General features: G+C 46.2%; 1 protein-coding gene across 3 annotated transcripts in view; it reads right to left on the bottom strand.

Annotated features, from left to right (window-relative positions):
• The window catches only part of LOC138467930 (GDNF-inducible zinc finger protein 1-like), a 378,725-nt gene that overhangs the window by 162,751 nt on the left and 193,469 nt on the right, over window positions 1-22,505 (bottom strand). The window contains exons 5-6 of one of the 3 annotated variants that reach the window (XM_069608263.1): window positions 22,144-22,258; window positions 13,444-13,602 (exon numbers count right to left, since the gene is read on the bottom strand). The exons of 1 other annotated variant lie outside the window; for it this stretch is intronic. In XM_069608263.1, the coding sequence (XP_069464364.1) occupies window positions 13,581-13,602; window positions 22,144-22,258 (137 nt within the window). In that variant the 3' untranslated portion in view covers window positions 13,444-13,580. Of the gene's footprint in view, window positions 1-13,434; window positions 13,603-22,143; window positions 22,259-22,505 lie in introns of those variants that run through there. One more of the 3 variants, XM_069608260.1, reaches the window with a different exon arrangement.

Raw genomic sequence — 22,505 nt, 5'->3', positions numbered from 1 at the left:
CCAGCAGAGTACCACAGGGCATCTCCCCATCACCCCCTGTTCTTTAACCTCTACCTGAGCCCCATCGCTTCCCTTATTCACTCACATGGCCTATCCTGTTACAACTACGCAGATGACACCCAGATCATCTTCAAGATCCCCAAGACCCCTTCGAACCCCTGTCCCAACTTCGCCTAGTGCCTCACAGAAATCGACCACTGGATGATGGCTAACCACCTCCTCAACCCTGGAAAAACTGAAATCATGATCTGCGGGAAGACTGCACTCTTCCGCAAACACAGTCCTTGGCCATCCCCTCTAGGCGCTCCTCCAGTTACATCCAACTCCGTAAGAACCTAGGATGTCCCATGGATGCAGATCCGACACTTTCACACCATATCAACAGCATGTCTAAATCAGGCTACCTACACCTTCACATTCTCAGTTGCATCTTCCCTTACCTCACCTACCCTCACAGAGTCACTGCAATCACAACTATCATCCTCTCTCACCTTGACTACGCTAACTCCATAAACCTGGGCACCCCTGTTTCTCAACTCCAAAAACTCCAAAGAGTTCAAAACACCCCAGCCAGGCTCCTCCTAGCCATTGGCACCAGAGAGCACATCACGCCCACCCTCTGTGACCCCCACTGACTCCCTGCCGGTCGACAGTCCACTTTCAAAGCCATGTTTAGCAGCTGCAGCCTGCTAATCCGCTCGCTGACCCAATCTACAAGCCTCTGTGGCTCACATGGTGAGACTTTGCTTCTTCCGCCCCATATCACTGTCCACTCATGCCCTCGGCACCTCGATTATCGCACCATTGTGCTCGAACATTTAGGGGACTACCGACACTGTTTCCCCTGTCGCAAGACGCGGATTATCCACGACCACCTCATCCAGTCTCATTTTGTGCACTGTATAATGTCCATAGAGCTGAATCTGCTACTGGCCTAAGCATGCGCGCCCACACTATTTCCTTGCACACTGCTCTATGAAAAGTTTATTCAATGTTTCCATACCGGCAAAAGTTATCATTGTACTTTGTATTATAAATATCCCTTCTGTGCACCCTTTGCGTACCGTATCGAGTCAGCCTATGCCTCTCAACTACACCGCTGCTGTGTAGCACATTTTTTCGTCTTGTGATAGCCACAGGTTAGAGGTAGTTTACAAAGCTATCCCCTTACTGTGCTATCTCTGAACTATGCTTTGAATATTATGGTAGCCTCCGCCATAGATAATTTTTTTCACCTTGAGTTTCCCCTATGTACTGCACTTAGCTTGCATTCCTGCTGTACACCAAACAACGCATCCAGCGCTACTGCCCAAGATGTTAGTACCGCATACGGCAACTAAACTGTGCAACTATATGATTTTGGAACTGACACCAGCGCATACCACCTACTGTAACAAAGCTGCCCATAGCCTATTTTACCAATTTTCACGTTAGCATTGCATACTGTAACTAGCATGTATTACCTCCCACCTTGTTACTACGGAATTTAGCGCTCAATACCTCATTGAGTAACGTCCAAATTAGCCCATCTTCCAATATTGTGTCATCACTGTGTATTGTATAGCCTATATTGTGTACTGTACTGCATATTGCCTATATTCTTTACTACCTTGCATGCATTGCAAAGCAGAAATCGCTACTCAACTAACTGTTATGTCCACGCAATGTTTCCAGCCTGCCTAAAACTATAATGTACTTGCCAGTGAAAAACCACACTATGCACCATATATTCCTCACACTCCCATTTCTACTTGCCATCGCCAGGACTGGCATCAGGCAACCTTCTGACTCAGATAAAATTGAGCAACAATTGTGCCCAAACATGATCCCTGCTACAGTCATAGGCTCTAGGATCAAAGCCACCCTCTTCTTATCAGCACTGAACCTCAACAGTTTGGATGCTGAACTTAGGCCGACCCTATTCCTACCCAAACTATTCCCAGACCTACTGAAGAATAACAAGGGTACGCCACCTAATCCCATTATCAATAAGAGTACCATAACTCTCACTACAGTTATCAACCACCTGCCCCAGTTCTAATGACAGAAACCTCAGACTCTGTGCCAGGCTACCATCGCAACCCCAGGTTACACTTCATAGCCAGCATAACAAATACTGCCTATAAATTACAAGTAAACTCCCCAAGGGACACCCACATACTAAACCAACCCAAAATAGCCAAAACAAAAACCAGAAACAATCCAAAGCTAGTAACAGCCCACCCAACAATCCAAGCAATCCATCAATGGAGCCTTAATAAATGCCAGGTCTCTAGTAGCCCATGCTACTGAGATTGCAGATATTATTTTGTCCAACAATCTAGATTTCCTAGCAGTAACAGAATCCTGGCTGCATGCTGCAGTGGGCCCTTCACTTTTACTAGCAGTCACTGATAATTATTCCTTCATCAGAGCGGACAGACCCAATTCCAGAGGATGAGGCACCGCCATTATCTTCAGAACCACGCTAGACATGAGAATAGCTCCTTCATCTCCTTTCTCCTCATGCAAACTTCTCTCAGCTAAACTCCAAACGTCGCACAAAAGTACAACCACAATACACCTAATATACAGGCCTCTTGGGCATATAGGCTCATTCGAGGAAGATGAACAAGTTACTTTCTTACCTGGTAATGTTCTTTCGATGGGATGGTCCGACGACGTATTCCATATCTATGACAGGTAATGTCCACCGCTGTGCTGCTTTGGAAAATCTTTGGCGTCTGCGTCCTGCGTCGATGACGTCGATGCGCCGTCCCTGAGGACCTCCTCCGACGGCCGACGTCACCCGATGTGATAAGTAGGACGCACAACGCCCATAGCCTCGGTTACAAGGCCTTGCGGAACGCAAGCTGCAATCGCTAAAGAAATTCTGCAGCGGGGAAGGCAGGGAGGGAGCGATATGGAATACGTCGTCGGACCATCCCATCGAAAGACGTTACCAGGTAAGAAAGTAACTTGTTCTTCGAGGGGATTGGGTCCTCCGACGTATTCCATATCTATGACAGACTCCCAAAGCAGTACAAAGCAAGGAGGTGGGAAAGAATTTAGAACACAAATTTAGCATGCCCAATCAAATTGCGGAATAGAGAACTGCCTTGCCAAAGGCCAGATCTTGCCATCTGATGGAATCGTGGGAATAGTGACGTACAAAAGTATGTACTGAAGCCCAGGTGGCTGCATCACAGATGTGACGAATAGGAACTCCCCTCTGCAGAGCAGTAGACGCAGCCACTCCTCTGGTAGAATGGGCCCGCAAGCCAGCCGCAGGGTCCTTACCCGACAAGCGGTAACACTCTGAGATAGCTAAAATAATCCGAGACAAAGTCTGTTTCATCACAGCTTGTCCCAAACGCTTTCCAGCATAACCAATGAAAGGTTGATCGTCCACTCTGACCCGGGACATGCTCGAAATATAAAAGCTCAACGCTCTCCGAGGATCAAGCCTATGGAGCCTCTCCTCTTCCTTACCAGGATGTGGAGGAGGATAGAACGCAGGAAGAACAACCTTCTGGCTCAAATGAAATTCCGAAACCACCTTCGGAAGAAAAGAAGGACGAACTCTAAGGACAACCCTGTCCTTATGAAACACAGTGAAGGGTGGCTTAACTGAAAGTGCCTGTAACTCACTCACTCTGCGAGCGGAAGTAACTGCAACCAAAAACACAGTTTTCAGAGTCAACAGCCTCAAAGGGCAAGAATGTAAAGGCTCAAACGGAGTACCCATAAGAAACTTAAGAACAAGGTTCAAATCCCAACCTGGCACCAAAAAGGTGACGGAGGAAACACATTAGTGAGCCCTTTCAAAAACTGCGAAATTAAAGGAATCTTAAAATAGGAACACTCCTCAGACGAGCGCTTAAATATGGACAGCGCCGCCAGGTAACCTTTAATGGTCCCCACTTGCAAGCCCCTGTGGGCCAAAGAAAGCAAAAAAGACAAAACCATGGGAATGTCACATTTAAAAGGATCCACATTCTGAACTCTGCACCAGTCGCAGAACTTTCTCCAACGCCAACGGTACAGAGACTTTGTTGCCGGCCGCCTGGCCGAGAGCAACACCTCCATCACGTCTTCAGGGAGGTCCCAATCCTTATACCTCAACTTTCCAGAAGCCAAGCGTGAAGATTGAGGGATCTGACCTCTGGATGGAGAACCTGACCCCCCCTCCCGTGAGAGCAGATCGTCTCGGTAGGGAAGACGACGTGGAGGGCAGATGGACAAGTCTAGAAGGTCCGGGTACCACGTCCTCCGGGCCCACGCCGGAGCAATGAGGATCATCCGGGAACCGAACCTCCATAACCTCTGCAGCACTTGCGGGATGACGGGGACTGGAGGAAACGCGTACAGCAGTGGAAATGACCACTCCACCACAAACGCGTCTCCTAAGGCTCCTTTTGGAGGAAATTCCCGCGAGCAAAACCTTTCGCACTTCCGGTTGACACTGGAGGCGAAGAGATCCACTTGAGGGGTCCCCCAAGGGGCGAAGATCTCCAGGAGAATCTCCTGAGCCAGCTCCCACTCGTGAGAGATCGTGCTCTGCCTGCTCAGAGCTTCCGCCGTCTCGTTGTCGTCTCTGGCCAGATGAACCGCCGAAATCGAAACTTCCTGCTGAATGGCCCAGAACTCAAGCTGCATCGCCTCCCTGCACAGCGGAAGTGACCCTGCCCCCCCTTTTTGTTGAGGTAGTGCATGGCCACCGTGTTGTCCGTTAGAATCAGGACACTCTTTCCGCGCACAGTCGGCAGAAAAGCCTTCAGTGCTAGCCTGACGGCCCTCAGCTCCAACAGATTGATATGGAGTCTGGACTCCGACGGAGACCAACGACCGCTGACTGTCAACTCGTTGGCATGAGCTCCCCATCCCGTGAGGGATGCGTCCGTCACGATCGTCACCTCCGGCCAGGGCAGCCAAAATGGGGCCCCCTTCATCAGATTGCCCTCGACGGCCCACCACAGATGGTCCCGGGCTGCCGAGGGCGGCACCTGAACAGGGTCCGACAGCCTGCCTGAGGACTGAGACCACTGGAGCTTGAGTGCCCACTGCAAAGATCTCATCCGCAGACGAGCCTCTGGCACCAGAAGAATGCAGGATGCCATGAGGCCGAGCAGTCTCAAGAATTCGGACGCTGGGAGATTCTGGGAAAGCTGAAACTTGTGCACCATCTGCTGAATGTGAAGAGCCCTCACCTGAGGAGGAAAACACTGCCCCAGGGACGTGTCGAGCACTGCTCCGATGTACTGGAGCCGCTGCGTTGGTGTCAAATGGGACTTCATTAAATTGAGGGAGAAGCCCAGCCTGTGAAGGGAGTGGCAGGTGACGGACAGATGATCCAGGACTTGCTCGGGAGAGCTCCCCCTGATCAACCAATCGTCCAGGTAGGGGTAGACGTGAATCCCCCCTTTCCTGAGATGCGCTGCCACCACCACCATGAGCTTGGTGAAAACCTTCGGGGCGGAGGTCAATTCCGAATGGCAGGACCCGAAACTGAAAGTGCGAGTCGCCAACCGCGAACCTCAGGTACTTCTTGTGCTTGGAATGGATCGGCACATGGAAGTAAGCATCCTTGAGGTCGAGAGACACCAACCAGTCCTGAAGTTGAAGGGCCTGGAGGACTTGAGAAAGAGTTACCATCTTGAACTTGTCCTTCCTGAGGAGCTTGTTCAAACCGCGCAAGTCCATGATGGGTCTCAATCCCCCGTCTTTCTTCGAAATCAAAAAATAAGGGGAATACCATCCCTTGTTCCTCTCCGCTACAGGCACCAGTTCTATGGCGCCTTTCTGCAGCAGGGCTTGAATTTCCTGCGCAAGGAGCGGATCCGGACTCTTCAAAGAGAGGTTCCCTGGTGGATTGTCGTGATGCCTCTGCTGAAAAGGTAGACAGTAGCCGTGGGTTATGATCTCCAGAACCCACACATCCGAAGTAATGGCTTGCCACTCTACAAGATGCTGCGCCAGCCTTCCCCCAACCGGCGAACCATGGGACCTGGCCTCATGACTAAGTGGTAGCGGCTGCGGCGTTGCCTGAGGGCAAAGAGGCAACTGCCCGAGCGGCCTTGGCACCTCGAGTACCTTTGTTTCCACCTCTGGCACTCTTACGATGGCCTCTTTGACTGCTAGCTCCCCACACTTTACTGAAGGACGAGTAATAGCGAAAGGAACCTCCCCTCCATTGCTGTCCCCTAGGACGAAAAGGCAGAGGTTGGCGAACTGCAGCGCCCAACGACTTCGCTGCAGCTTTGGAGGTCTGCAACCTCTCAGGGCTCTCGTCAGCCTTGCTGCCAAAAAGGTGTTCACCGTCAAAAGGCATGTTGAGGAGCCGGAACTGCACATCAGGAGCGAACCCAGACTTCCGCAACCATGCAAACCTGCGCATTACGGTGCTCGCCGCCATGGACCGGCTGACACAATCCGCCAAGTCCAAACCCGACTGAACGGCCTCACACATAGCATCCTGGCCATCCTGAACCATAGCAAGGAAACCATCCCGTTCATCCCCTTTGGGAATATGATCAGCTGCTAATGCAACACAGTTCCACAGAGTGTGTGTGAAACGAGACAAGGCACATATGGAGTTGGCCGCCTGAAGCGCCATACCCCCCGAAGAAAACACTTTCTTCGCCCAACCGTCAAAACGTTTGTCGTCCCTATCCGGAGGGATGGTAGGATACGACGCCTGCTTTGCCGGGGCCGTAGCCGCCTGCACCACCAAACTCTCCGGGGTGGGGTGCCTAGACAAGTAGCAGGGGTCGCTACTGGCTGGACGGTATTTTCGCGACAAAGACTTGCCCACTGCCGGGAGACTCTCCGGAGCAGTCCAAGCCGCCGCCACCCTTCTCTGCAGAGCCATATGAAAATGCAAAACCGGGTCAGTGGGTGGACCGAGATCAAGGATGTCCGTGAGATCATCCTGAACGAACTCCCCTGACCAACCCAAGTACTCGGTAACCCGAGACATAAGGCGCCGATATGAAGAATCGGCATGAGTGCCAGGCTCCAGCTGACAAAACTCCACCTCCGGAGAGGTGTCCAGTCCACTTGCATCATGCAGCGACTGCCTCAGGTCATCAAACTGGCTATGGCCCGAGATAAGGTCATCTGGAACCGTAACCAGAACCAGTCCGCCATCAGAGCCTTCATCACCCTCTGAAATGTACTCCAGGCGGGGAGAGGAAGACCTCTGTGGACCAAAGCAGTGCCGGACCTTAGCCATAGCCTTTCTAGGGGCAAACCCCGTGCCACAGGGCCCCTCCGACACCGCCGCCTCGAAAGGCGTCGAGGGCGCCGAACGAGTCGGCGCCGGCGTCGACATAAAAGGCTTTGAGGGCGCCCAACGAGTCGGCACCGGCGTCGACAGAAAAGGCGTCTACGTCGAGCGAATCGCCGTCGACGTCAGCTGCCGCGCAGCCAGCATCGGCGGCGTCGACACAGTCCTCGAAGCCGGAGCTCCGAGCGTGTCTCTCGACAACCTAGGCGCCGACGGCGTCGACGACCCCCTCGGAGGCGGAGCCTCGAGAGAAATCGTCGACGACCTCGGCGCCACAGGCGTCGACGTCTTCTTGAAGACGGCACAGGATCACACGGTCTTGAGCGCGTCGAGGACCGGGACCTGGCACGGGCATGGCGAGAACGGCTACCCTTGTCCGAGCAGGACCTCTCCCATGAGCCGTGCCGACCACCCGAGCCCGAAGGCGTACGAGCGGTGTCTCTCGACCGGTGCCGACCGACCCCACTCGGAGGCGTGGACGGACCGGTGCCCTGCGATTCAAGAATCGCTAGCATCTGCTTCCCGAAGGAAGCCCATTTCTAGGGTGTCGTTTGCCTGGAAGGATAAGCGACCCGCCGACGGGCGGAGTCCTCGGAAGAGGACGGGGAAGGCGACCTATGCCGGCGCTTCCGGGAATGCCTCGAAGAGGCAGAGGAGTGGCGAGACGGACTCCTGGAAGGAAACCCACTGGACTTCCGACGATGACACGGAGAGTCGCCCCTCGAGTGCCCCGCAGACCTCGACTTCCGGGGCTTAGACACCTGGCCTACCAACAGCTTCTTCTTGCGTTCCCGCAAGGCCTTTGCCGTGAGCGACTGGCAGTCCACACAGTCGTCCGTATCGTGGGCCTCCCCGAGGCACCAGAGGCAGGCATCGTGCGAGTCCGTGACCGACATCTTGGACCCACAGTCCCTGCAGTTCTTGAAGCCCGGACGTGGGGTTGAAGATGAGAAAGACATCGCCACGAGCAGGTCTTCACAACAAACCGAACAGGTTCAACGAACCGAGAATAGAAAACAGCAAACTCCAACGAGTCGAGGCGTACCGAGATTCACGAAGTGAACACGTTCGTGGAAAAAATGGAACTGAGGCTATGGGCGTTGTGCGTCCTACTTATCACATCGGGTGACGTCGGCCGTCGGAGGAGGTCCTCGGGGACGGCGCATCAACGTCATCGGCGCAGGACGTAGACGCCAAAGATTTTCCGAAGCAGCACAGCTGTGGACATTACCTGTCATAGATATGGAATACGTCGGAGGACCCAATCCCCTCGAAATTATGACACTACTTGCCGACAGTACCAAAATCACCTCTCAAACCTTAATCCTAGGAGACTTCAACTTAGTCTATAAGAACCCTAATGACCTCCCAGCAATCTCTTTAGCTAGCATGTCTTGACTGAACATGGACTCATACAAAAAATAAAAAATTATCTAACCTATTCACGAGAAAGGAAGGACCCTCTATTGGGTAGCAGATCTAAATTGCAACATCACAGTAAATGAGATTCTGTTGCAATTATGGACTGACCACTACCTTCTCTCCTTTGAGTTTAGCATCAATAAATTACTGAACAAAACCTGCCCCATGGCACCACTCTGCCCTACTAGAAATAAAAGCAACATCACTGCTGAGGCAATTATACCTCTAGTAATCCCCGCCCTAAGCGCATTACCCATCACGAACGACCCTAACTTACTAGTAGACGCTTATAACGCCTCTATGGCCTAAGCTATAGATATAGTTGCACCTCTTAAAATGCACAAAGGGAAACCAAGAGCGCACTTGAACTCCTGGTTCACCCCTGAATTAAAGACGCTATGATCTGAAAAAAGAAAACGTGAAATACTCTGGAAACATACCCCCTCATCAGAGAACACAACTAATTTAGCTAACATTACTGCTAAATACAAAGACGAGATCATCCGCACTAAGTGGGATACCTTCAACAATAGAATAAACCAAGCAGGGTCCAGTACTAAAGAACTCTTCATCATACTGAGAGAACTGTAGAACCATAACCCACCCACTGATGCATGTCTAAAAGACAAACCCTGGTGCACGAACATTCAAAATGCTCTCACAAATAAAATTGCCGGCCTTCAGACTAAAATAGAAGACAAATGGCATCCCCTAATTGACCCTGCTTCATCCAAACCTACACCTGCAACCCCCTGGTAACAGCCCCTAGGCTTTAAATTTACTAATGTATCAGTACCTGAGGTACAAAAAATTATAGCCTTGCTGAAACCATCTAATTGCCAGGGTGACAGCTGTCCAGCACAGATCATTAAAGACGCTACCAGAGACCTGGCCCCATTCATTACCAAATTAATCAACGCATCATTTTCAAGCAGCATTGTACCCAGTAACCTGAAGGAATCATGGGTACTCCCTTTACTCAAAAAACAAACGCTAGACCCCATGATCCCCACAAACTACAGACATATTACCACGGTCCCTTTCTTGCTAAAAATCCTGGATAGGGTTGCATATTTGCAAATCCAAGACTATCTATAGACTAACAAACTCCTGGGAACACGGCAATCTGGCTTTAGACCGCAACATGGGACAAAAACCGCCCTTGTTGAGCTCAAAAGCCAGAGTGGCGAACTCAAAGACAAAGGAAGCCTTGCAATCCTACTCCTCTTGGACCCATCGGCAGCATTTGACCTTGTCGACCATAAGGTACTTTGTGATCACCTCGCCTCGGCAGCTCACTTCTCCAAGACCGCCATCACCTAGATTCAATCTTTCCTGAATAATAGGACCATGCAGGTCTTCTCGCCATCTGCAGCTGCTGACCCCATACCCATTACCTGTGGTGTGCCCCAAGGCTCATGCATCTCGCCTACTTTGGATAATATCTTTACAAAGCCGCAGTTTGATAAACTGGACCGTCTCGGTGTCAACTACACAAACTATGCAGATGACACCCAGATACTCTTACCGCTGACCGGCATCTATAACACAGATGTACATCGTGTCGACGAAATCTACACAATAATTCAGGCATTCAGTCATTCTGCCTGAATGACCACAAAACTGAACTCCTCCTGGTTGGTTCACCAGCCAACAAACTAATGAAGCCCTAAATACACCACTCTCAATATAGATGGGAACAACATCTCAATCGCCAAAGATGTAAAAACCTTAGGCTTTTATCTTGACGCTACTTCCAACCTAACCAAACAAGTGAACATGACTGCCTCAGCTACTGCCTACACTGGCAAGCTGATAAGGACCTGCATACCACTGCTTTCTACAGAAAGCTGTCTCACACTAGCCAGAGCACTCATACAGTCCAAATTGGACTATTGTAAAGGTCTCTACTTAGGCGCCAATAAGAGGGTACTCAACAAACTATAGATAATGCAGAACAATGCTCTTAGAGCTGCATTAAATATACCAAGAGGAGAGAACATCTCAGCAACCAGAAAACACTGCAAATGGCTCTCCATAAAAGAAAAGATTGAACTTAAAACTCAATGTTTTACCTATAAAGCACTGAACCACACAGCCCCTCCGTATCTCACCGAAAAATTCACATTGAGATCCTCCATAAAAATGACCAAATCATCTAACACCTCCTGTCTGGTGGTCCCCAGATAAAACCTAAAAAGAGCAGGCGGTTCCAGCTTCCCGGTCATGGCCTCTTAACTGTGGAACACCCTCCCATCTGACATTACATCTATCCAAGTATCCGCTAATGTCAGAAGTGTCATCTCTTGGCTACTCAGTAAGAACTATCTGATGGCCTATATTTAGCTATCATTAGCATAACTGCGTCTCTACTTGTCACGCCTATTCTTCTTGACTTGTAATAACATTTTGGAACTGTAACCTTGTATCACCGCCTTTGCTCCTCATGTATCCTATCACCAAACTGTAACTGTACTTATTTTTCCATGCATGTATGTACATTCTGTTTACTTAATGTATTCCTAATGACACTGTTGCCATCTGTAACATTCTACTTTCCTCAAGAGCCCCCAGATACCCCTGGGTCAGGTGCGCTATATAAGTAAAATAAACAAACAAACAAATGTTTATCACCCACTGTGCTCTGCACAAGCCAGGCTCAGAATACCTACAACATAAACTCACCCCTACAAACACAACAGAAACCTGAAATCAGGCTCCGATTTCCTCCTTGTCCCCCCCCCTTTCAAATTGACCAGAATAGGGGGGTCCTCCCTCTCCGTCTAGGCTCCCAGCATATGGAACACGATTCCCCTCAGCATCCGCCGCATAGAGGATCACCTTGACTTCCGGAAAGCCCTCAAGTCAAGACCTGGCTCTGCGCCCCCAGCGTCCTGACGTCCACTCCACCTCCTGTGCCAATTTAACCCCCTGTCAAATAGGCGGGGGCACCAATGAGTCCTTCAAACAACATACTGGGTAACACAGAGAAAGGACTCCGGCAGACCACTGGAAAGGAACGCACGAAGCAAGAAACCGCCGAGAACACTTGGGTATGTATCACACTCCATGTCAATGGAAGTTAGTCGTTGGCATGACCACCCACCCGCACTCATCCGCAATCACATGCTACTTTAAGTCAAACCTCTGCCATTAGAATGCAGCTAAGCCCCACAACAAAAACTCACAGCACCCATCCACAAGCCAGCTCATTATGGGTCGCCAACAGGGACTTGGCCACCCCTACCTACCTTCATATTGGCTGAAATGCACACACACATTATAAACTTCTCAGACAAATCTCCCATTCCATGGACTTTGGTCCCCCGAGGGAATTCACCAAGAGCCCTTTGAGGCCATACCAATGGGAATAGGCGCTATTGAAATGCCACATTACATTACAAGAATTACATCCATATTTAAATAAAGTAATACTCTGGGTCTGACACTAGAATATGTCTCTGACTACAACACCATGTCAACAAAGCGGTACAAGCTGAAATGCATCCCTAGTTAATATATTTCCAGTCTCAGTACCAAAACAATGCAGTATTGTGACGTGAATGGTCGGGTGGTTGGTAAATCCCGCAATGGTAATGGTGTTATTTTGATGATGACAGCATCATCTTGAGACACATATTGTGCGGAAATGCATTCATTATATGATGTGTAGTTTAAGGATTAATTTGGACACTTATTGGCGAGAAATCCAAATAATGCACATTCCATTTGCAACCTTTTAGGATATTTCTGAAAGCTATTTGACCACTAAACATTCTTGATAATTGGACATTAGGAGGAACAAACGTTTGTTAGTCACCATGTTTTCCATAATTGATAGTGTGGAGTAAGGTTTTCAAAGGATTGATTTGTCATCCCAGCTATTTGGCTAAATGAGGACCAGAACCTCACATGTCTTTCCTATATGGTACCATGCACAGTGTTGCTCTAGGCATCCAAGCACATAGAGCACTCCCCTTCCCTTGGCCTTTCTTCACACAGTACTAGTCCATTTGGGGTGGGGACATTGATTTCTGTCCACCGTAGTTGAACATTTATTATAAAAGCCCTCAAGAGATACATTCAAACCTCTCCAGAGTTAATTTTTTGGACCACTTAGACAAAGTGAATAAATGCTAGTGGAGCAAAATAAATGGTCCTCTTTTGTTATAGGGGGGCTTGTGGACGAGGACAACAACATGAAAATACAGAAAGCTACCCCGCTTTTACACACTATAGGACGAGCACCCTAGGGATCAGTTCAGTAGTGGTCTACTAAGCATTCTTAAGTAGGGCCAAGAGGTCAGTAAACAATTTTAGCACATTTTATTCTATAAACAAAATTTGTTAAAAACAGAACTTGTTCCATAAAAAACATTGAAGATCAACAAATACATATTTTCGACATACTGGCCAATTCAAGAGAAACGCCCGACTACAAATTGTGGTGTTGTCTGTCTCTACTATTCGGAAACAGTTTAGTTTCAGGTGTTGTTAGTAGCACACGTGAGGAGACTATTAACATTGGTAATCATGGACCAGCACTCTCTGTTAGGTGTCAACACAGTGTTGTGTTTCTGGATGGCCACAGCATGGATAAATCTAATTAATTTAACAGTAACCTAGCTCTAATGCCCTGCCATATGTCCAGTTATCGCCCACCCTGTCTCCTCCCCCACTGGCCAAATGAATGTAGGAATACCATAGGAGTAATACACAAGAAAAGACAAAAGTAACGTTCCTACCTGCATGGATATTACTGTGCTGTGCCAGCGAGGCTCTCAATCCAAATGTTTTCCCACACACTTCACACTTAAAAGGCTTGGCACCCATGTGGCATTGCTTGTGGCACTTTAAGTATTCATTGGTTGCAAAATGTTTTCCACATACATCACATCCGAAAAGGCGCTCTCCTACAATAAAATATAATATTCATTCCAGATAATATGCTTGATACCCACTAATGTGTGAAATGAATATAAGCAGAGAGTTTGATAGCCATATTGTGCAAAGCAATAGACAAAAAGCTGAGTTTTCTTCTAAACCAATTACTCAAGCTGATGAAAAGGGATACAAATGTTATTCATAACACAATATTGAAGTTGAGGAGTTTTTGTTGAGTGGATATGCTGACACTCTGGGTTTTATAACCAAGCTATGACATCTTAATTTTTGCTGCCTGAAAGTTGAGCTTTGTACCACTGTTTCTTTATGCCTAATCCTTATGTTCTCCCATCACTGGACTGCATTAGAATCAGGAGCAGGCTGTGGTACAAGTCATAGAGCAGGCCAGAGGTGGCGAGTGATATAAGAGCCTAGTGTCCATATAAATGACCACTCACAGGCAAGCACACAATAGAGCAATGTCCCGAATACCTTCAGCTCCAGTGTGAAGACTGTAAAAGTGGAGCATGATTTTAAGAGGGACCCAAACCGGAGATTGTCCCTGCTACCATCTCAATAGCGTGGACCCAAGGAAATGAAAAAAGAATTGTTGTAAAGCATAGAGAAATATTCCCCCAACCACCCCTGAGTATGAGGTGGACATTTGTAGGGGATAGCATTAGATTAAGGGCAATGGTTTGTAGGCTTTTTAAGGATAGTGATAAAAAGAGAAGGACATATTTGCCCAAATACTAGTACCAAATCCATCAACAGAGTTAACAGGTTTTGTCCTTTACACAAGCAGGCGTGCCTTATATGACAAATGAAAATGAGGATGTGAGTCTATTGCCTCAGAATATCTTTTTCAAATATTTCAAAGGGTGAAGTAAATCCTCTATCCTTTCCACATGACACATTGCGCTAAAACAACCTGTCACTGGATATTCATCCGTGAATAGGAAACTAAATAAGGTAAAATAAAGAAGAAAATGTATTGATGTTGTGAAACCTTTTGCGATAAAATTGAATATTTTAGACGAGACACAGATTGCTACATTCTAAGATCTGCTAACAGTTATTTATTTCCAGGCAAGTACTAGGATAAGCAGAGTTTCATAAATATATACAGATTCAACAAACAAACTTGTTGAAGCAGCCGAAAATGGCAGAGTTCGTATGGCAATCATGATTATTCATACTTCACCCATCTTATTGGTCCTATTAATGAAGACTCTTGCTTCGAGACAGAAACTAACAAACTTGGATTCAATTTTTGTAATGTTACCATACTCCCAAAAGAGAGAATACAATCCTGCCACTTCTTGAATTCTTTCTTTGTTTTTAGCATCCTTGCAACAAGGAAGCGGGTGAATACCAGAAACGGGAGCAAGGGACATATAAAAAACTGTGATAAGATTAGTGGACTATGAGTAATTTTGCCATTACCATCTGTCCACCCTAGCTATTGCAAAGCACACTTTATTAGGTACCCACATATAAGATGCCTGATTGAAAATCAGTTGAGATGGAAACTCCCCGTTGACAGTCAATCATTATATATATATTTCTGTTTTTATACATATAAATTATAGATTAACATTAGGGTGACATGCCCCCGATATACAGTCCCACTCCACAATTCTGGATAAGAAAAAAAGACAGTTATTTCTCAAAACTCAAAATGTATTTAATGAATTAAAATCCACCTCACACAAAGGTGGTATTCAGCTTTATACCCAGGTAATCACTTCAATATAGGTAAAAAATGTTACCTGCCTCACTAATAGCCATTCACACAAGCATTTGTTCACATAATCAATTCTAGGTGTATATTATAAGATACTAGGCACTGAAACCACATCTGCTACTTGTCATTGTTAACTTCACAAAAGCATCCGAATATGAGGTATAATATTGCTGTTTAATGGAATCAAAACAGTCTTCATTTTCCCCAATGACACCCACCATTTACAGAACAAAATGCTTTCTCTACATTAAATGTGGTGCAGGGGATTCGTACATGTCTATGCAATCTTCTCTCAATATGTGTGTGCTGTTTCAATTAACATGTGCATGCAACTTTGATTCTGCCTATGTCTGCAAAGCTTCCGATCTATATGTGTGTGTGCAGCTTTAAATCTATTCCTATTTATTTGTTTTTAGCTTTACTTTGCGTTGGAGATGTAATCTTCTCCAGTAAAAGCTACATTGTTAAAGCACCCTTGCCCTTTCACATTACACATAGTTCTACAAGTGTATTTTCAGGATAAGGGATTTCGGGGGTTTAACACCTTGCATGACCTTTTGTGAATATGATGAATTATCTGTGTTAATTTTTGTTGCGCAAACATCTAATGTATGACTAGGCTCCCGTCTTGCCACAAACTTGCATGATATATGTTAGGTAATTATTTTTTGTTTTTATTGAGTGATTCTATGCCAGCGTGATCCAAGGATTCTATTTTAATTTGGTATAATGCTACAAAAACAATCTGCATTGAATTTATATAAAATGCGGTCAGTTTTAAATTGAGCCTTTCAGTACAAAAATGCATTGTTTTTTAAGGAACTGAAATCTCACTTCCATTCAGTTTCAAATAGAAGATACAGGGCATTTTATTTAATACTGAACCTGTCTCCCTGACTGATTAGCATCACCACGGCTCCAAGCCCCTTTGACTCCCGGGATTGTACCATGGACAGCACTATGGGCAATTTGGAGTTATGCATTTTAGTTTCTATACTTCCATTTTCAACGTGGCTTCCTATTTTGTAGAATCAGCTGGAACCCCGTCAATCTGGAATTAGTGCCTCAGAAAGGTCCTTTACAGCTAGTTGTCTGGAACCCAATCTCCCATATGGGCTCATCATCTCTCTCTGAGAAGGCGTCTGTCTGTAGCCTGCCTGGGAACCAGTTATCCAGTTGGTTTCAGCTCTGGTCCGTAGCTACCCCTTCCAGTTGTATCCAGTGACATTCTCCATTTGTGTGCATGCTATTTTATATAATCTTCAAAGCCTCCACTCATCTTGTAACTGATGAGTCTCACCTAAACTCATAAAGAAACATTTATTTTTAATAATGCAACTTTAGATGTGAATGTGCAAGTTTAATCAAATAAAGACGATTACATCCTTTAGATAAAAATGCACAATTGAAGATGCCGAATATTCATGTGCGAGGTGTGTTCGCAGTGATCATTATTTTTCCTACTTTCAATTTTTTTTTCTCAAGCACCCAGCAGTGTTTATAAAGGTTACAAGATGTATTTATTTTACCGACAAAGTGCAATTTGTTTTGAGTTGGGCGATCCTTCCATGATGAATTTTTAAATGACTACATTTTTTACATGAAATGCAAACAAAGAACACTTTCTTCAGTTTGACAAGAATAAGAAGTTAATGTTAATGTTAAAGGACATTTGAACCGCGCACTATCACCACGGGAGTGGTCCCCTGGTGCCCTGGCGGCTCTGAAAGAGGGAGGGAGGGTGAGTTAGTGGGTGGAAGCAGGGAAAGTGCAAGATAGCAGTGATGTGCTGTTGGTGGCCTCAGCCCGGTGGGTCCGTTGGCTGGGCCTGGGGTGTTTGCGGCCGGTAGTCATCGTGTGCTGTTGTGCAGGTCTATGTGTGTTTTTCTTTTGTTGTTGCAATGTAGTGAAGTTTGTGCGGTTTGTTGTCCTGAAGATTTGTGGTTGTGTTTGGTTTGGAGTTTGAGAGGTTTGTGCAAAGGGGGAACTCAGTGTAATAGATTAGTTGCCATCTCTATCTTGAATTCAGGCGCTGTGCCTGCATAGTCTCCCGTGCTGCACCTCTGTCCCGACCTGGGCCCATCTAGCATCCAAGGTCCCCCTTACATCTGACCCCCATCTCCAGCTGCCTCCCCCTCAACCCCACCAGTCCTCCCCTCCCACCCCCGTGGTCAGTGTGCCTGCCAATGTCCACCATTCAGCCAGTGCGGTGAATGCCCGTATCTCCACAATTGAATTAACACCTTGGTGCCTGGTAGCTGTTATGGGTGGGGGGGGCGGTGATGATGCCAGGTGGGATAGGCTGGGGTAGTTGACCCAGTCTCTGGGAGGCAACTGTGCTTCGGTCCATCTGGTGTCACCCGTCGCTGTGATGCGGGAGCTTCACTGTCAGTTCTGGGGCTATCGGTGTCCTTTTCAGTTTAGTCATCCTTTTTCTCTGTTTCGGTTTTCAGTTTGGGTCTATGGTGTTGAAGAGCCAGGTTTTTAGTAATTTCTGAATTTGTGGTTATCTTCTGTGTTTCTTATTTCTTTTGGGATGTTGCTCCAGTTTTTTGCGGCTAAGTGGTAGAAGGAGGTGCCTCCAAATTTTTTCTTAAGGAAAGGTTTTAGTTCCAGGCGGATTTCGTTGCTGGATCGGAGGGGCCTCGTTGGTTTGTAGATTGTTATTTTCTTTTGTAGGAATTCTGCTACTTGTCCATTGATTGCCCTGTGCGTTATGCACATAGTTTTGAAGTTAATGCAATGTTTTACTGGGAGCCAGTGTAGTGTTTTTAGGGCAGGAGTGATGTGGTCACTTCTGGATAGTTTGAGGAGTATTCTGGCTGCTGCATTTTGGATCTGTTGAAGTTTCTTCAGGAGGTATTCGGGTATTCCGAGGTAGAGGCTGTTTGCATAGTCGATTTGTGACATGAGGAGGGCAACGATAGTGAGTGTTTTGTGTGTAAACGAGAGAAAAGGTAGGATTTTTCTTGCCGCGCGTAGGAGGAAAAAACATTTCTTCACTGTTGCATTTATTTGTGGTTCTAAGGTTAGGGTGTAGTCCATCAGGACTCCCAGATTTTTTATTATCTTAGATGGTGTCGGTGTGGTTCCCATTTCCGTAGGCCACGGGATGGCGGTTTTGTTCTCTTGGTCTTTGGATAAGATCATGATTTCTGTCTTTCCTGGGTTGATTTTCAGGTTGTTGGCATTCATCCAGTTGAGGACTTCTTTCAGACAGTCGATTAGAGCTGAATGATCTGCTGCAGTGTCTTTGATTTTGAAGATAATTTGAGTGTCATCAGCGTATGTATTGCTCTTCCCCAAAAAGTGCACAGAACAACCATAAATCACCAATGCAATTATAGAGCAAATACTTCAACCCATAACCAGACAGACACAACTCACAGTCACGCACTCTTTAGAAGATAATCAGCTCTTTACGGCAATTTATTCAAAGATTACAAGCACATAGAAATAAGTCATAAAAATAATAAGGACATAGATCACAGCAAAAGCAAAGAAGTCAAAAAGAAATACATCACCGTGAGCATAACAGAATTCCTCATTTCATTCAGAAGCGGCTGGAAGACCCCGGGAACAGCCAGGCCGAGAGTACAACAGCTCACAAGAAGGCCAGACGTAAGCGTCCTTCTCTGGCTGAAGTCTCACCTGACCCCCTCCGGGCTTCCGCATATATACACACTCCATAAAGGGGAGTTAATTCTCGAACATTCTGGAAATTGCACTTGCGCAGTTGAGGAACAGCCGTCGGTTGCCAGCTGGGTCAATCAAGAGCTCCCCCCAAGAAGCGCAGTGCCTCCCTTCTCTAAAAACATGCTCCACGGAGAACAGTAGCAAGCCATAACAACATTAGCTTTCCCAGCAGAAATGGCCTTGACCGCATATCAGGTTTGGAAAAGCATGTTTGTCTCAGCACTGTGATTCTAACACTCAGCAAAATGTGTGCAGCGTTTCACTGCAGTATGAAGTAAATATCCAACATGGCTCCGAGCGCTTCCAGAATGCATTGCGCACCCGCGCCATTTTGGATCAAGCATAAATCAAGCATAACAATTCCACCCTTTGGATATTTATCTTCCATAGTCCGGTGGCACAGGAACCGGTCTCTGAAACCTACGAAAGGTTAAGACTAAATTTGGAATACATTGAATGCAACAACAACAAGCAATTATAATAGATAATATAATAAAAATGCAAGCAAAAATGTAATGAAATGTACCCCCAATATCAGGTATCCATGAAAATAACCAATCCCACCAATTTCTATTGCGATCTTGAGACACTTGAGAAATGAGATCCCTCAAACCTCGAATATGACTTTCAATAGATCGTGAGTGGTCACTTAAATTGAAACAACACATACCTTCAAAGGCATTACACCCTAAATTATGTTTTAGCAATAGGTAATCAACAGCAGCTCTGTTCTGCAAAGTTGCTGTTCTAATAACTTGACTACCAAGGAGTAATTCTTCCAAAGCCTGCGAAGTATGATTAAGACTTTTAACTACTAAACATGCTAATTTCATCAAAGATTTGTAGCCTCCAGCAGCTAAACCCCAAACACCTACTAATGAAAGGGTTAATGCTAGAACCTCAGCTTCTGATAACAAATGTACATGTGAATCACAGTCAGGAGATAGCCCTACAGATTCAAAAGTTTACCTTTTACTTCGAGTTATCGCTGAGTGTAAAGGAAACATCATTAGTCCTAATCGAGTTAAAGCACATGGACCTCCAGGAATGTTAGCTGGAATATAAGTATAAGTAATGTTACCACATGAAAAGAGCCATCCTGTTGGAAGTTTGACATGATTCAAATGACTAGCAGTTATCATTGTATGATTGCAGGACATAGTATTATTTACACTGGTGCATTTGCGTGACATTCGCGAACATAGTCGCCTCTCGAACACGGTGTTATTGTACTGATTGGCCAACCCTATTTGTCGGCATTTGCCAATTTCTTGTGCTTTGCACGTCATAATGTAACACACATCACCTTGAGTTATGTTGTAAGTGATAACACGTGCCAAATTTCTCCATTTTCTGTCAGTCTCTTGGCAGAACCGACAGTATTCATAAACTGAAAAAGATTGTCTAATATCGGAGTTTTGAACTAAAGAATCATTATGTGTGACGCCGAAGATATGCTTTAAAACTGGAACAGGTGTCGGCACCGCTACAAAACACGTAGTCAATAAAGCTTCAGCATTGGGCACATCAGTAAGACAAAAGTGTGATATGTTCAGTACTTGCTGTGCCAGATAAATCCACATATTCTCCTCTTAGTCAATCATAGGAGAGTGTTTCCGTCTTCCTATGATCGCGTCTAGCACGACTGGCATCAAGGTTGTTTTCACTTGCTCCTGATGCGTTTGTCGCATTTCACGAATCCATGTCTTCGGTCTGGTGGGCTTGTCGGCACTGGCATAGGGCTGCTTGGGGACAACCTTATTCATCACTATCAGTATCCCCTTGATCACTGGCACAGATGTGACATTTTTCGGTTGTAACAGCAGTTCGTTTAATTCGCCCAACTGGAGTCCATTTAGTGCCACAGTTACACCAACCAGACCCAGGATCTACAAAGCAAACCCAGAAAAGAGATATCAGTGTTGCACATCCCTCTCTCAGGTATCATTTGTCTGCGGGTACATATTGCCATTTCTTTCTACCAGGCTCCATAACTAAAACAACTTGATCTTTGCCTGATGCAATGACATCTGCAGGCACTGGTGGGCCACTCGGCTTTTCCACCCACACTTTTGCACCCGGTACCATACTGTCTGAAAAGCCAAAACCGCTATCCCCACGGGTAGTTAATACTGTAGGAGGCTCCCCTTTCTTAATCATGGACAATTTTATGGGAATGACTATCAATTGTGCCACTCGATCACCCTTGTGGATTGATAACAATTGATCCCCGCTATTCATTAGGATGAATTTAATCTCGCCTTGGTAATCAGCATCAATTACCCCTCCCAACACTTGAACTCCCTTCAATTCTAGGCCAGATCTAGGGGCAATCCATCCCATAAGCTCTGGGGGAATCTGAACTCCAATCCCTGTTTCAATTACAACTATTCCTCTTGGATCTAATCTGATTTCTTCATTGGAATGCAAGTCTACCCCTGCTGACTCTGGAGTTGCTCGATAGGGAGCTAAAGAACCTGGAGTGATTTCCCAGTATAATAATGTTTCTTTGACTGAATTGGGTTGAACCTGCAAAGTAGGAGTCATTAATCGCATCAAAGGAGTTTCATGTTCATACACAGGCCTATTGTTTAACACTTGCACCGCATCAAACACACGATCACGCCAGCCTGCCAAACTGCCGTCTCCAGATTTGCGCAACTGTTCTTTCAGTAACCCATTCATTCGTTCAATTAGCCCTGCCGCAGCTGAATGGTAGGGCATGTGGTAGATCCACTCAATACTCTTTTCCTGACAAAATACTTGGATTAATTTGCCTTTGAAATGTGACCCATTGTCACTTTGAATCTGCAAAGGCACTCCATAATTTAATATGATCTGATCTAACAACCTGATGGTGTTCAATTGGGTTGCACGTTTGCACGACAAAACCAAATATCCCGAGTAGGTATCCACAATAGTGCATGCATACTGACAACCTCTGCTGATTGGAATAGGAGCGATATAATCAATCTGCCAAATTTGACCTGGTAATTTTCCTCTTCTCAATGTGCCTCGAACAATTTGAGGTATCGGTCTATGTAATTGGTGTTGGTACACGGGACATTGCAAAATAATGGTTTTCACTACTTCTAAAGGAAGACTGATGCCTCGAGCTTGTGCCCACCTGATAGTAGCCTTTTCTCCAAGGTGCCCACATTTCTGATGGGCCCATTTGGCCAAACCCTCCATATCGTCTTCCCGAGCCTCTGCATCCACTGAGGAAATCTTGGTGTGTTCATCTGCAACAGAATTAAACCAACGTTCTAATAAATCTGTGGCACAATGCGCGTCCACATGATATACAGTAACATCACTTTGTAACAACATTTCTGCAATATCTTGCCACAGTTCTTTTCCCCACAACTCTTTTGAATTAATCTTCCATCCATTCTTTTGCCAAGTTGGCAACCACACTGCCAATCCATTCGCCACTGACCATGAATCTGTGCACACATAACACTGACCAGGGGTCTCTTGTTTTAACGC

The sequence above is a fragment of the Ambystoma mexicanum genome, chromosome 4q (genome assembly GCF_040938575.1).
Source record: "Ambystoma mexicanum isolate Mex_15411 chromosome 4q, UKY_AmexF1_1, whole genome shotgun sequence".
In the NCBI taxonomy this organism is placed as follows: domain Eukaryota; kingdom Metazoa; phylum Chordata; class Amphibia; order Caudata; family Ambystomatidae; genus Ambystoma; species Ambystoma mexicanum.
This window is presented reverse-complemented; position numbering and strand designations above follow the sequence as displayed.